This window comes from Python bivittatus, unplaced genomic scaffold, assembly GCF_059951505.1.
Source record: "Python bivittatus isolate LINGU-HERP-01145 unplaced genomic scaffold, Pbiv_v1 ctg000340_np1212, whole genome shotgun sequence".
NCBI classification, from domain to species: domain Eukaryota; kingdom Metazoa; phylum Chordata; class Lepidosauria; order Squamata; family Pythonidae; genus Python; species Python bivittatus.
The window spans coordinates 29,952,783-29,969,294 of NW_028277056.1; the positions used below are offsets into that span (position 1 = coordinate 29,952,783).

Below are 16,512 nucleotides of genomic sequence, written 5' to 3' on the forward strand. Positions count from 1 at the left end.
GTCACAGCTGATGCCAAAACAATAGAGCACTTTATTTATGTATGTACCAATGTTTACTGTTCACTCAGGCAGCTAAGCTATTTTAAAGTTTTATTTAATGAAACTTCTATTTTTCTGTTTTATGGGGAAGAATGGGCTTATCACACATTCAGCAGTAGTTACCAATGACATTCAAATAGCCTCCATTTTTCAGAAGCACTTTCTACTTATTTTGAAGCAGAAATCACAATATTTGCACTGCTTTGAAATTTATCAGCATATCCACATTGTAAAATAAAAGTGTTAGAAAATAAATCTGTTGTTTCAACTTCTTCCCCAATATAAATTTGGGGAAGAAGTTGAAATGGGACATTGCTATCATATAGCATATATTTTTTATGCTGTTCTCTCTCTCATTCAGATATATGTAAGATAGCACCTATTTTTATATTGTTTCCTTTCACTCACTCTCTCTCACATACACCAACATATATAGTTATAGATATACAGTGGTACCTCTAGTTACGAACTTAATCCGTTCCGTGACTCTGGTTGCAACTCAAGTTGGTCTCAAGTCGAGGTAAAGTTTCCCATAAGGTTCAATGTAAATACGGTTAATCCGTTCTGCCCTCCAAATTTGGTCACACCACAAGGCAAATTTCCCCATAAGGTTCAATGTAAATACGGCTAAACAGTTCTGAAACATATGCATTTTATTTTTAAACCTCAAAAAGCTTCCAAACGGCACAAAAACCTTCCAAACGCCACAAAACACACCACAAGCCTCACCGAATGTCTCCTTGCTACCGTGATCTCGCCCACAGGAAGCTGCGACCATGTGGCAGCAGGGAAAATGGCCACGGATCCAGTTCGTAAGTAGAGGCGGAGTTCGCAAGTAGAGGTAAATTTCTGGGGCCGGAGCTGGTCGTATCTTGAAAAATTTGTAAGGAGGAGCGTTCGTAACTAGAGGTACCACTGTATAACAGAGAACCTATTTTTGTACTATTCTTTCATTCATGTGTGTGTGTGTGGTAAGAGGTTTATATAACATGGTTGGGTTAATGAGTCAGACAGGTGTTGCAGGACTTGTTTTTCAAGAACAGAATAGAATAATCATATACAACAACATTCTTCTAGATACTGGCTGAAACAAAAATAGGCTTAAGGTTTTCATAGATACTGTGTCACAGCATTATTTGGAAGTCCTTTTGTAAAAAAATAGGTTATTTGCTGTCTTATTGAGAAATTGTAAATTATAGCCCCAACCCACTCCATCCTCAAGACAGATTTACAAACAAAGCTTTTTTTAAAAAAAATTGATGACAGCATCTTCTTACTATTACCAAATTTAAAAATGAGAGAAAAGAGATAAAAGTAGAAGAGTGGTCCAACCACATTTAATAGCACCACTAAAAGCTTGTCACAAAATCCCTCAGGAATACTCATTTCAAGTTTGTTAAAAGCCCTTTCTGTAGAAAAGGTGAACTGAGAAGCACCTCTCCAGTAGTTTGCACATAAATGCTGTTGCTACTCTTTGACATAAATTTTGTGTGACTTGTATATAAATACCTATTGCACTTTAGAATTCATTTAATTTCAGCAAGTCAACTCCAGCACTTGAGATCTTTAAGCACAGTTTCCACCTAAATAAACATTTTGAGTTTTCCTTAAAGTATGCATTTTCACCTGCCCATGTAACAGCTACTATAACACTGGAAATAAACTGTAGAAAATACTTGTGCACTACCCCCACCATAATTCTAAAATAAAATAGTTCACATAATAGAAATCAGCATCTGCATATTTTCAGGGAAGTGAATATTTTGACATTCATGGGACACTTGTAATACTCCCAGGTTTTTCCTTAAAGAAGAAAAATTGGTATGCAAATTCTATCAAAGATCTGTGTACAGTATGGAACATATTGTTCTAATACATTCTTAATTGGCCTTGAAGAACAATTTACATTGCATTAGAAATCCAATTTGCCACAAAGAAGAATTTGAGAGCAGAATATTAAAGCCCTGAAAGCTTTACGAAAAATATATTTCTAGCACAAACATCCAATCCTCACTGGATAAAAGTACAGAAAATAAATGCACACAGAGATTGTATGCTTTTTCAGAATCAAAAGCCATTGCTATTAAACAGAATTTTTTTTAAAGAACAAGTAATTCTCCCTGGCAGTGATCACAACAGTTGAAAGTTATGTTCTCATATCTAGTGTAGGGGTGAAACCGTCCAATATTTTTCTTTGGGGAAAGAAAAGATGCTGTTGAAGCCTCGGAAAAAGGAAGTTCTGATACCTCTGTACATGTACCAGAATCCAGCATTCTTAATACCTGGAAAACAATAATAGCAATGAATGTTTTGGAACAGTGTCTTTCAATCAAGCAAGCAATCAATCAATCCATGCTGTGCCTTTCCATCCAAAAGAAAACCACAGTGGTTTCCATTAGTAAAAATATTTAAAACATATTTAAAACAATCTGAAATATCTGGATAAAGGGGTAGTTCATTTTCTAAAGTTAAGGTGGCCAAGTTCAATTCCCATGCAAGAGAAAGGTCTCTTGCAGTAGTCCCCAAGTTACAGATGACCCATAGTTAAGAATGGAGCCTACTGAAGCAAAATTTGAGTTAAATACATAGTGATTCGAGTTAAATACACAATGGTTCAAGTTCATTACACAATATTACTTATACAGTATTATACAATAATATTGTTCCAGCTTACATACAAATTTGATCTAAGGACAGACCTTGGGAATGGAACTTGTTCTTAAACTGGGGACTACCTGTATTTCCAAATGACTTTTTAGAATCACAGTGGCATCTCTACAAGATTATTTTATTCTGTACAGGATAAAGAGTTTGCTTCTTAAAGCTGTTTATTATCTTAAAAATTAAAACCAGCTCTTTGAATTGTGACCAGAAAGCAATTAGCATATTATTCTAGTTTCACATATCATCACCTAGCTGCCACAATTTACACCAATTGAACTTTGCACACACTCTTCTGTATTAACTGAACAATAATATGGGAAATGCAAAGATTATTATAATTCAGATACCATTAGTTGGAAATGATTGGATCTGACACAAAAGGCATAATTGTGTTCCTTTTACTACTGTAATCTGGAGAACAAGCAGGAATCTAATCTTGTCTGCCCAGCACACGTTGAACAATAAATTCCAGCTCAGATTTTCTATTAGCCTCCAATCTAGGCCATGGTTCAGACTATGTTCAAGGAAAAACTTCCTCAGGTCTTTCTATCAGCAATAGAAAGAAGTGGGCCACAAAAGAGGTGTAGCTCCAGGGATCAACTGCCAACTTACTCTAATCACCTCTGGATTTGTATCTTGTCTTGCAAACAAATAGTAGAAAACATATTTATATTGCCATGCAATATAGTAGAATATATTCTGAAAAGTACTTAACAAATAGAGAGTAGAATCTATCCATTGACTGAAAACTACATTGAGTTCAACAGGGACTCTACATGTAATAAAGCAAGCTTGGTGTAAACAAAAACATATACAGTATTTTACAACAAAAGTTAAGGTGCATAAATAAATATGATTACATCTGTGGGAGACAGATAAAAAACCAACAATTTTAACCTGCCCACTCCCAGGCTCAGGCTCAGATGCACCTCCTTTAGCTTAACTGGCTGTACAGGGACCATTGTCCATTATTCAGTAAACAGATGGTCCTAATAAGTTGAGAAATACATTTTTATATTCAAAGTATGAGAATGCTAATAGGCCAGAGTTCAAGGCTCATTAAATCATAACATTTGTTATAATACAATAAAAATAAACTGCTTCATGTTTCTAGAAAGTAAACTTAATGCCCAACAGAAAGTCACGCTACTGTATAAAATATTTTTACCATTTCAGCCATTTTCTCAGCAGGGGTGTTGCAGCGTTCTGTGGATGAAGAGCCATTTTTTGGACTGTTAGCGCTATTGGAGTTTCCAAGTAGATGTGAAGTTACTGCTCTAGCAAGTTTATGATTTACAGCAGCTAATTCTGCCGTACTATGAGGATGCGCACTAGGATAGTATGTCTGCTGCCTTCCCCACTGTAGAGAAACCAGGAGCTCCTCTAATAATCTGCATTGGAAATAAATCAGTTTCAATTACAAATATTATAGACCATGAGAAGATTTGGTGGCTACATAAATAACAGGATGAACAGTCAAGAAGAAGGAAGGATAAAAAGAAAGGGGTGTTAAATTATTCAAGAACAAAAATTGCTATTTACAGTTTTGCTGGTGATGCAAGGAGATAGTCTATGTAGCTTCTGGTTAAGATTTTCGATAGAAAAAATAGTGTGAAGATGAATTATCAAACCTTTATGGTACTTGTGTAACAGGGGAGACCACAATAGGAAGGGCAGAAAAAACTCAGACCAACTGTAGATTATTCCAAAAGAGGTAAAAATAATTGGGGAAAAAAAGATGTTGATTTCCCTTTGCATAGGTAGCCCTTCAGTTCACATCAGCCATGTGGGATAGAAATTTCACCCAGGGAATATGGACAGACCTATTACCTATTACCAATTCCTGTCATCCACATAGAATAAAGTTTCTTACTTATGGATAATTCTGACAACAAAATGTAAGATAAGCAGACCATAGAACAAAAACTTAAGCTTGCTAGGCAAGCACCTAATAACTAGGTATGGTAGACTCTGTCAATCAATTGCCACAGAGAATGAGTTTTGTCATTTTAGGGCAACGCTCATTGTTTTCAATTTTTTTCTGTATTCATCTCTCATTCTCTCTATATAATGCATACATATAGGTGAAACTTGAAAAATTAGAATATCGTGCAAATGTTCATTTATGTCAGTAAGGCAACTCAAAAGGTGAAACCAATATATGAGATAGACGCATTACATGCAAAGCAAGATATGTCAAGCCTTACTTTGGTATAATTGTGATGATTATGGTGTACAGCTTATGAAAACCCCAAATTCACAATCTCAGAAAATTAGAATATTACATGACATCAATAACACAAGGATTGGAAATAGAACAATATAGGACCTCTGCAAAGTATAAGCATGCATATGTACTCAGTACTTGGTTTGGGCCCCTTTTGCAGCAATGACTGCCGCAATGCGGTGTGGCATGGATGCTATCAGCCTGTGGCACTGCTGAGGTGTTATGGAAGACCAGGATGCTTCAATAGCGGCCTTCAGCTCCGCTGCATTGTTCGGTCTCATGTCCCTCATCTTTCTCTTGGCAATGCCCCATAGATTCTCTATGGGGTTCACGTCAGGCGAGTTTGCTGGCCAATCAAGCACAGTAATCCCATGGTCATTGAACCAGGTTTTGGTACTTTTGGCAGAGTGGGCAGGTGCAAAATCCTGCTGGAAAATGAAGTCAGCATCCCCATAAAGCTCGTCTGCGGAAGGAAGCATGAAGTGCTCCAAAATCTCCTGGTAGATGGCTGCATTGACCCTGGACTTAATGAAGCACAGTGGACCAACACCAGCAGATGACATGGCTCCCCAAATCAACACAGACTGTGGAAACTTCATACTGGACTTCAAGCATCGTGCATTGTGTGCCTCTCCATTTTTCCTCCAGACTCTGGGTCCTTGGTTCCCAAATGAGATGCAAAAGTTTCTCTCATCAGAAAAGAGGACTTTGGACCACTGGGCAACAGACCAGTTCTTTTTTTCTGTAGCCCAGATAAGACGCTTCTGACGTTTGTTGTTCAGGAGCGGCTTGACAAGAGGAATACGACATTTGAAGCCCATGTCCAGGATCTGTCTGTGTGTGGTGGATCTTGATGCACTAACTCCAGCCTCAGTCCACTCCTTGTGAAAGTCCCCAACACTTTTGAATGGCCTTTTCCTGACAATCCTCTCCAGGCTGCGGTCATCCCTGCTGCTTGTGCACCTTTTTCTACCACACTTTTCCCTTCCACATAACCTTCTATTGATGTGCTTTGATACAGCACTTTGGGAACATCCAACTTCTTTTGCAATTACCTTTTGGGGCTTTCCCTTCTTATGAAGGGTGTCAATGATGGTTTTCTCCACAATTGTCAGGTCAGCAGTCTTTCCCATGATTGTGATTCCTACTGAACCAGCCTGAGAGACCATTTAAAGGCTCAGGAACCTTTTGCAGGTGTTATGGATTCATTAGCTGATTAGAGTGGGACACTTTGAGCCTAGAATATTGAACCTTTTCACACTATTCTAATTTTCTGAGATTGTGAATTTGGGGTTTTCATAAGCTGTACGCCATAATCATCACAATTATACCAAAGTAAGGCTTGACGTATCTCGCTTTGCATGTAATGCGTCTATCTCATATATTGGTTTCACCTTTTGAGTTGCCTTACTGACATAAATGAACATTTGCACAATATTCTAATTTTTCGAGTTTCACCTGTACATACAATATGTACACATGTGTATATATAAGAGCTGTCAATGGAGAACAGCTCTTCATATATTTGATCATTTTGATGCAATTATTTCCTAATTGCATGTTATTGTTTTCACTGTTCAAAAAGTATTTTGACCCTGGTAATATTTGCCCATATTTTGCCCAGAGAACTCTGATTACATTGTGAATTAGAAGTAAATCTGTAAATAAAGCAGGCTATAATTGATTAAGACTTATGCAACAATAAACATACAGGTATAAGAGTCTGCTGTTATTTCTAAATATCAATGATTCAGAGGTGCTAAGTAAAATGGCTAAAGTGGGATTTGAAGCAATGGCTTTCAGAGATTGAAAACAACACATATATTCATACTTTTGTGCAGCAATCATTTCTTGGCGAAACTGATCACGTTCACTTAAGAGATCCTGAATTGCGCTTTGTGCATCTCTGGCCTGACGCTGGAGAACTGCTCTGGAGTTAGTCAACTCATCAGACATGACTCTGCAGAAGAAATTTCAGATATGTCCTTGTCAGATAAAGCAGATTCATCTACTTAATATTGTGGCTCCTACTATACAACAGCAGTTAATTCAATGGTTGCATTTTCATGCTGCAATCTGAACTGACATATAAATAATTTGGATTAAAAGGGATAATACATCTTGACCAAACACATTTGATATGAAGTACAAGGTTTTTGTACTTTTTCTCCAGAAGGAGTAGCTATTGTAATATTATGACTGAAATAATCCTGTAAGATATATTACTCTGAAGGATGGCATTCCAATACCATGCAGTTAGCTTGTTTGCTAAACTGAGATTTGAATCATTACTTTAAACCAGTTCAGACAAGGTATCAGTTACATCATAGTAGCTTTCCCAATTCACAACTTGTACTAAAACCAACTGCCCTTTCTTTTGCAGTAATTTAGCAATGTGTAAAATATCAATGAAGTAAATGGATATTTGCTGGGCAAACTTCTAAACTGGTAAGTAGATTACTTATAAAGGTTTTTTTTAAAGAGATATACTACCAAATCTTCATTTGGTATTCTCTAGATGGCATACAAATATTCATAAATATCAAAATTATTAAATCTTGATTAAAATCTCTAAAAAATTATTGCAAACTGTAAAAGGCTTGAGGAAATGAAACATTTGAAGCCTCAGGTACAGTGTTTCAGTTTACACTAACCATGAATTAGCTGCTGAAAAGCATACTGGAGTAAGCTACAGAGGTGCCCCATTAAAACGTTAGAATATGAGCATGTAAGAGTAATTTGGATCCAGAGTGAGGGTCAGAAAACTACTCAGTTTTGTATCTCAGAGTGAGGGTCAGAAAACTACTCAGGTTTGCACTACTACTTAAACAAAGGTGTGTTGTGACACCTCCTGGAAGGACCAATCATGCTGCTTCATTCTGGGCCAACTGTCATTGTCTTCAAGAAGCACTCCACAAACAGCAATGTAGTAATCCAGCCTCAAGGTTATCTACCCAGATGTTACCAATGTCAGGTCTCTCTCCTCCAGGAATAGGCACAACTGGTTTATCAACCAAGGCTGATAAAAGTTTTCCCTGCTACTGATGTGCACCTTTTGTCAAAGCTGGATTCAGAAGCATTCCCAAGCTGGAAACCTGATTTTTAAGGGGAAGCATGACCCCATCTAGAGCAAGCATGTCTGTTAAACTTTAAATCCTGGTATCCTGAATCAACAACTCTGATGGAGAAAAGGTATTTCTGTGCTTATGGTTGCTTAGTAGATGTACATTTACTTATCAAGATGACCTTTAAAAAGCAGCATTATTAACAGTACCTGCTGGCTAGGAATTTGCTCCGCCAAACATCACATTGTATAGACATCCGTTCTAACTGCTCAGACAGCTGAGACACATTCCGCCCAAGGGTTTCATTTTCAAGAATCAGTTGATTTTTTTCACGCGCCATACGCTCAAAATGATATTGCAGGTCATCTCCAACAGAAGCAACAAGTAACTTTTTCAACTCCCGATTGACCTAAGATAAGAAATGATTTCAATATGCATTGAGTTGATTAACCTACTGTTGTTAAAGTACTGGGTATAAAGAAAGATGCATGCTGGCCTTGTTCTGTCTCGGTAGATAGATGCAGTAATTAATTACAGCATATATTAAAAGTTGACTGCTGTGCATTTCAAAATATGATGAACAGACTCCAAAGAAGCTGTTAATGTTTGTGTTCCTGTAGACTGGCTGCATAAACAACAGATTTACTTATGTCTTAATAAAAAGAAGGGGAAAAAAAGACAGGATTTCATAGAATGCAGCTTTAACAGGCTGAAAATAATAGTTTTCATGTTCTTAGCTTTCATAATCTGAGAACAGTTCTATCCCACAGTAGCTTTCAAGAACTCCAAGAAGCTCCTCCAAAATGGTATCAAAATCCAAATTATAATTTTACTCTGATGCAAGTTGGCTTTCTCTAGGGGATTGAGGGCTCACAGTCTTATGGAATAATGGCATATTCAAATGCAGTAGCTACACACAGTCTATGCATTTTCAGGTAGAGGGTCTATTTCTCTGTTTACTTCACTTTATATTGAATACTTTTATTTTATCGCTTAGAGTAATCCAGTAATGTAGAATACAATCCTAAATAGCCTTACTATGAAATAATGTCATTAAGTACAATTTAATTTTTGAGTAAAAATGAACCAAAACCAGAAAAAAACAAACTGAGCATAAACTATTAAATGGGGTTGAAGCTGCATTGTTATCTCTGAATAATTATTATTTGCATACATTGCAGTTATTTCTTCCAAACGCATGGTACAAAGTAGCCTTTAAAAGTAATTCAGCCAAGTCTGTTTTCTTACCTCTGTTTGTACATGGAGTTGATTGGAAAGGCCTTCCTTATCCTGTAACAATCTCTTTTCTGAATTCTTAAGTTTCCCGATTTCACTTCTTAGCTCCAGCAGTTCTTTCTTAGTATCTGATGATATTCCATCTGACAGACTGAGGGTTTCTTTTTGGTGACCTGCAGATTTGGATGCTTTAGCATTTTTAACAGGTATCACGTGGTTTATAGCAGCTTTAGGCACCACTATTCGTACAGCTTCAATTTCCACAGCCTTGTCACCATATACTTTCCCCAGCTGAAGAACTCCAGGACTCAGTGACGGAAGAAGTTTCTTGTGTGGGCTTCGATGGGCATGGCTCGTTGTGGTGGGGATTACTTCAACAGATTTTGGAGGTTGCTCTGTTTCCATGCCATCACCAGGTCCACGAATAGGTGAGGCAGTATATTCAGCTGAAGCTTCAAGTTGAGACAAAAAATAGCATAAAATATCTTTAAATTAAAAAAACCCATTATTAATATAATCTAATATTATTAGATTACATCCAAAGCTTGCCATTTCCCATAACATGGGAATATTTGGCAGCACTGTGTCAAAAAAACCCACTATAGAACCTTGGAAGGATCAGTCTCAGATTGCATTTGAAACTCTCCTAGCCAAATTAAGGAATCCAAACTACAGGTAGTCCTTGGGTTACGATGGTGATTGGGACTGGAATTTCCATCCCTAAGTGATGCAATTGTAAAGTGTGACATCATGAGATTGCATTGCTTAGTGACAGCAATCCCAGCAATCTCCAGGGCCGCATGGGTCATTAAGTGGGAAGAGGTGGGAGTCCCAGGCAAACAGGCCAGTGGGTGCCATAGGGGCTGCTCCATTGAATTTGCTTTTGAGAAGACAGCAGGGAATGTCAGAAATTGTAATCACGTGACTGCAGCTCGCTAAAATGTCATAATCACACACTGGCACCAAGTGCCTGGACTGCTATCATGTGATTGTGGGGATGCCCCAACAGCTGGAACTCCAAGGACTGGTCTTAAGTCTCCCTCATAACTTTGAATGGTTGCAGAATGAGTGGTCGTAACCCGAGGACTACCTGTATAAAGAAAGCTAACTGCAGATTTAGATGTAATACTAATTTAAATGTAACTATATTTAAAATATTCATAAATAAAAGTTTAGTACTATGAAAAAGCATGTACCAGTTTCTATTTTGCTAAATAACCAACATTCAGGTTCTTTCACAAAAGCTCTTATCTAGATTTTTAAAAATAAAACATGTATTAAAACCCTTTTCTTTGTAAATATCTGCAGAATATATCTCCAAATTCAGTATTTAATTTCTAAGAAGGCTGAATACTTACTGTTTTCTGTATTCTTTAGAGTTGCCATTTTATTGATGGGATTGCATACAAGAAAAATGCTAAAGCCTAAAAGAAACAAACAAAAATAAATATTATAGCTGCCAATTCCCTTAAATAGAATATAAAATCATTATACAGAACACATGGCAACGTACTAATTCAACCCCATAATAGAGCTTCTCACAAAAATAGTAGAAAAGGTTCAAGCCCAAAACCTGATGTATTGGAAGTGACTGAATACATCCTATTTAGGATAGTTGATCATTATTTAAAGTATTTGTAAAAATATTTTCATGGTGCCTTATATGAAAAATTAAGCTAATCTTATTTTTAATGTAATTTTAATGTAATAAAAAACAGTTAATACAATAAAACTATGAAAGACAAAAAGAGGAACTATTTCATTTTATTGGAATAATTCTTAACTGTACCCTACACTTATTTATTTTGTTGGGCTGTTTGTGTGTTTTTTTAATTTATTAAAAAAATTGATTACAAAAAGAAGAAAAAAATACATAAAAGTGATTTAACAAAAAAGTGAAAAAATGCAACAAAGAGAAAAGAAGTGTTAATATATTGTTATAATAATAAACAATCTCAATTCTATATATGCTTATCTAATACAAATATTACTCAGGTATATATATATTTCTAATAGATTTATATGATTACCTTGAAAACAACAAAAAAGACAACTAAACAACTGTGAAAACAATGTGGAAAATGGTTTATGCTGGAGGGGGGACACAGACCAGATATTTGCTCTAAAGCAAGTCAGTATTATATGACTATGAGAAAATTTATTGTTGTACATTTCTTGGTTTTAAGAAAATGTACAGTAAAATAACTAGACTTGTATTGTGAAACCTTTTGCTCAAATGTGAAGTGGAAAATGTGTTACTGAATGCAGTAAGAGTGATATATGATGGAAGTAAAAATGCATGACAATAAATGGAATAAATAATTGGAATGTTTAGCAAATTGTTCAACTGATGGTTGAGCAGAGAATAAGACAAGGATATATGATGTTCCCTTGGACGTTTAACCCATTTATGGATGATGGCTGAGAACGCTAATGATTTCTAGTGTTAGATTGCATATGAAATGAAGAGTTTGGATCTAAAAAATAATGCATTAAAGACCAAGTAGGTAAGATCTAAAAAAATAAATGGAATGAACTATAAGTTATAGGCCAGCAGGGTGATTTTATGTACCTCAGTAGATTGTTAAGGAAACATGGGGAAATAATAATAATTATATTTATACATCATTCGGCAACATTAAAGACAACAGGTAGTTTGTATTGTATAATTGAAAAAGCCTTAATAAATTAAAACATATAGATAAGAGAAAACACTATACTTAGGTCATTTTCCCCCCCTTTAATTTATTAAAACATTTTTTAAAAAAAGAATAACTAAAAAAGAAGAAGAAAAAGAGAAACAAGCAAACTCAGAGAACCCCAAGGACTCCACACTTCAACCCCGAGCTACATATATTCTCTTATATTGGTGAATAAAAGAATAAAATATCAATAAATAAACAGGAAGTTTACAATTGTCATGAAATTTGAAGTTAATTAATTGAATAGAACCAGGTTCATTGTATCATTAAAAACAACAACTAGAAATCTCTAAAACATTGAATATGATATTAATATCACCATTATTTATCATTTCAAGAATAAATTCACACAATTACATAAGAAGAAAACACTAAAAAAGAACACGGGAAAAAAAATCAATAAAAACAGTAATACAAAACTATTTAGTTTCAAATTCCCTCCCACTGCACTCCAGCTGAGATTTGCATCAACGTGTTTATAAATGTTGAGATTATTTCTGGTTCTTCCATCAATTGTTTCCCATTTAAAAAATGTACTCTGTGCCTGAGTTTGCATTATTCGGTGACACATGATATATAAGTGAGCCATACGTGCTTAAATTTGGTTAAGCTTCTGTTCTCAATGTATACTGTTACTTTTGCCTTACATGGGTTATTTTTCTACACATCAAAGCAACAGTTCTGGCCTAGCCTGACATTAGAGATGCAAAAGCTGAAAAAAAAATGCCTATGTTTTTGAAACAGGAAGCTGGCTAAGAATGCAGTTCTTTTCTCATGTAGGCAACTACTCCAATGGAACTTGGATGCCCTGAATATCCAAGGTACAATTAGGATGGAATTCTACTTCTTTTTCCCTCTGGAATATAATCACTCATACAATTTAAGAGCTATCCCAAGCATAAGGCAAAATGAAGTGATTACTACAGGCAGCTGATTTGGGGATTCATGACAAGACAGAAAACCAATAGTTATTTACAAACTGGGAGAGAGATGCTGTTTGGATGTGGAGACATCAGGCAGCAAATCTCTTTGGTCAGCTGTGACAGTTTGGGCTGAGAACAACTTTAAAGGTTCGTTTTCGCAACAGGGCTTCACTGTTAGAAAGCCGACTCTTGAAAGTGATTCTCATATCTGTATTTTAAAACATCACTAAAACTTAACAAATTCCAGACCATCAGGAGCAAGTCTGTGCACCAAGATGACAGAAATAAGGATACAGTATATACTACACAAATCAAGAGGCAAAAACATTATTTTTCTGACTTACTGAAAGAGCTTACTCCACACATTGATTTGTCAAATAACATGCTAACTATAATGTGGTTTGGCTTGGGTTTAGCATATTGTGTAAACCCCACCATTTTGGATTGTAAACTACAGTTTGCACAAATCCAAATTAGGGTTACCAGATCTGGGCTACACAAATTCAGATAACTCCTAAAGGGTAGGAAAGAGTTACAATTTTCCATAGCTCATTGTACCAACCTAGGAGTTGTCCTTTTCGTGGAGGCCTCAGGTGGGGTGGCAGAGGCCGTGGGAGGGCAGGGGGTGCTGCAGGCAGGTGCATGCTACAGAGTGTGAGCAGGTGGGGGTGCTAGGGAGTACAAGATCCCTGGGATCTTATACTCTGTAGCAGGCTCCCCAGGAGAAAAAGTGGGTAGAGCGACTTACTGGACTGACTTGCGACCTTCCCTGCTGGCTTCCCAATTGGCTTTGCTTGTGGGAAGAGGGCAGGGAAAATCACAAATGGTAATCATGTGATGTGGCTTGCTGAGATGTCATAATGATCAGCACCTCATGATCAGGAATGCTACGACGGGTGGAACTTTGAGGACTGGTTGTAAGTCCATTTTTTCAGCACCACCATAACTTTGAATGGTTGCTGAACGAATGTATGTAAGCCCAGGACTATCTTTAGCTTGCCCTACCAGTTGCCTAAAGCTACCACATATAAACAGGCAGCAAACTCCACACTCGCTCACACTGATGATGTTACCTAGTTGGGCAATGAAACATCTGCAAGCAAACAACCAAGCTTAGAAAGCACCAAGAGTCCCACAGTTCAACCCTAAACTACAAATACTCTCTTCTGTTGAAAAATTATATTAAATTCTGTTAAAATTCTGTTAAAAATTATATTTTCACTCTCCTATATTTTCGGGGGAGAGGGGGCTGAGGCCTGGAAGCGCCGCTCCTGGTTATAGCACGAAGGCTGAAAGATGTTCCCCCAAGAAGGTAGACCGGCCCCTTCGGAGACGCTGACTGCGACGGTGCAATTCCAGTTTTTTGGGGGGAGTGAGATGTTGCCGTCGATAATTATTTTCCCTCTCTTCTGTATTTTCAGTGGTGGAACAATTGCTCCATGTGGTTATATCCTACCGTGGACAATTAAAAACCATACACATTCATGGGATGGTTTTTGCTGTAAGCAGCCGCGAGTCGGGGGGGGGGCGGGGATTCGGCTGCACACAACACTCAAAAACCACACAAATAAATGAATATCCATTAACTACCCAGAAAGCCTCCTGTCTTCCTAAGGCTGTTCTCCGATTCAATTTAATGGGCTCTTCAATTTCACACCGACTCAATGCTGACGGGCCTCCGGCACGGCTGGCTACACAGCGTCGGGGGACCTGGTATGATGTCAACACGACCCGCTTCTCCGTAACATTTATTTACAGAAATACAGCTGAATTACTCGCTTCAGGCAATCCCCGGACGGCTTCATTCCCACAACACGCTAACCCGGAAACAAGGCGATGGTGGTTTGGACGACTGAGTGACGCCTAGGTTTACGGATCAGTGAATTGCTGTACAAATTCGTTTAAAGTGAAAAACTTACCAGCTGTGGGGTTTCCTCCTTCACACGGAGGACCCCTCACCGCCGCTTCTCATCGCTCGTTCTTTCTCCCTTCGGGAAGGAATAACTTCCGATCGACTCCCTTCCGTCTATAGAGGTATAATAATAGATCCACACAGGTTGAGCAACTTCTGGCCTCAGTTTCAAATTTTTGTTCGCCTTCGTTGGGAGACCCTCAACTCACTGGCAACGTTCATAAAATTACATTAGACTAGATAATCATATGATTACTTAATTTCCAATTTGTACAGCGTATTTGCCACTTGGCTAGCAGCGCGACCCTCGCTCTTCAGGTAAATGCTGCAACACAATGAGGCATTCCTACTTTTTCTGTCAGACCTTCTTTCAAATGGGAAAAAAGAGATTTCAGTTTCTAAAAGCTGCGCACAGGCCCATGAAGAACTGCATGAGGTTTCGTCACTACAAAGTAACAAGATTTGGGCACGGAGGATGCAATTTAAATAGTTCGATCTTTGCTTAGTAATTTTTTTATTGGGCTATTTTTGAACGGAACTATCACCAAACTCTTTTTCATCTCTATTTTGGGAAATGTTGCAGGATTAATGTATGTTAGCCACAGGCCTCCTTACAATCTATAATATAGATATGATCATGATAATGAAGAATATTTGCGGCTACAGTAGCGGTGGAAGTAAAAAAACCCAAAACTTTCACTCAAAAGTTATTGAACGTTGTAACTTTTAAATTCCTATCTCTACGTTCCTGTACAGCAATGTAATAATGACGTGCCCTTTCCCACATTCAGCCCTGCGCAGGCCCGCGGGAATTTCATGAGTTCCGGTCTCTTTTTCTAGCGTATAGAACAGCCCTGGTCTTTTACTACCGCCACGAGACTGAGCGACACTGCTCCCAACCAATAGAGACCCAAGGCGCTCTTTTTACTGGACTTTTAAGCCGTGGAGCAAGAGAAGGCGTGGCCTCGGTTGCTAAGAAGCGGCTTGTGTGTAGAGCGTGTCGCTAGTCGGGTTTTCTTTCTCCGGTTTTGAGGGAGCTGTAACGGCTGAGGTGGCGATCGCGGTCGGGAAGGCAGAGGCGGCTGGACCATGGTGAGCGGAGATAGGATGTGCGCGCTGAGGAAGGAGATCGCCGCGGGGGAGGGGGTTCCTGTGATGGCAGGGCGTGAAAAGTCGCTTAGGGGAGGCAGCGACCCTTCCGAAGCATCCCCGTTTGAAGAAATGTTGAAACTTGAGCTAATAGCAATCCTGTAGCTCAATGGGATGATGGTTATTAGGGCTTTATTAATGTTACAGGGACCAGATTTTCTTGGAAAAAATAAAGGACAAATATGGAAAAGGGGCAAATCTGAAAGAGATTCCTAAGGGTAAAAAAATATTGTTTATAACTTGGCTTTACAGAAGAAAATTCAAGAGCAAAAGCAAGAAAATAAATATTTAAATTAAATAAATCTAAAGGACAACTTTCTGAAATAAAGGATTATCCTGTATAATAAAGGAAAAATGAGGGGAAATGTACAGTGGCTTCCATAACGAGACTGCAGCTATATCCCACCTTTCTTCCAGGAAGCCAAATGTGGCATATATAGTTTTACATATTTTATCTTCACTGTAATCTTGAGAGGTAGGCTAGGCTGAGAAAGTGGTAGGCTACAACCATTCAGTGTTATTTATCATTAAATGGTATTTCAAATTAACTCTTTCACTCTTAGTTTGACATCTTTTCCATCCTTTTCACTGTTAT

The 16,512-nt window shown here is 37.7% G+C and overlaps 2 protein-coding genes across 4 annotated transcripts in view; one reads left to right on the forward strand and one right to left on the reverse strand.

The window, feature by feature from the left end:
* Positions 1–23: 23 nt before the first annotated feature.
* On the reverse strand, positions 24–14,881 carry BLZF1 (basic leucine zipper nuclear factor 1). The gene is made up of 7 exons (XM_007429127.4): positions 14,776–14,881; positions 10,590–10,655; positions 9,244–9,683; positions 8,205–8,404; positions 6,762–6,890; positions 3,872–4,094; positions 24–2,321 (listed from the first exon to the last, which is right to left on the reverse strand). Exons 2-7 carry the CDS (start codon positions 10,615–10,617, stop codon positions 2,139–2,141), a joined length of 1,203 nt encoding a protein of 400 aa, XP_007429189.1. The 5' UTR covers positions 10,618–10,655; positions 14,776–14,881; the 3' UTR covers positions 24–2,138.
* A 736-nt stretch (positions 14,882–15,617) lies between these two features.
* NME7 (NME/NM23 family member 7) overlaps positions 15,618–16,512 on the forward strand; it is an 89,919-nt gene continuing 89,024 nt past the window's right edge. For 2 of the 3 annotated variants that reach the window (XM_088140774.1, XM_007429124.3), the window contains exon 1: positions 15,621–15,860. Coding sequence is in view for 2 of the 3 variants with exons in the window: in XM_007429124.3 (XP_007429186.1) it covers positions 15,858–15,860 (3 nt within the window). In the remaining variant the exon portion in view is untranslated. Of the gene's footprint in view, positions 15,861–16,512 lie in introns of all 3 variants that reach the window. The other variant, XM_088140775.1, reaches the window with a different exon arrangement.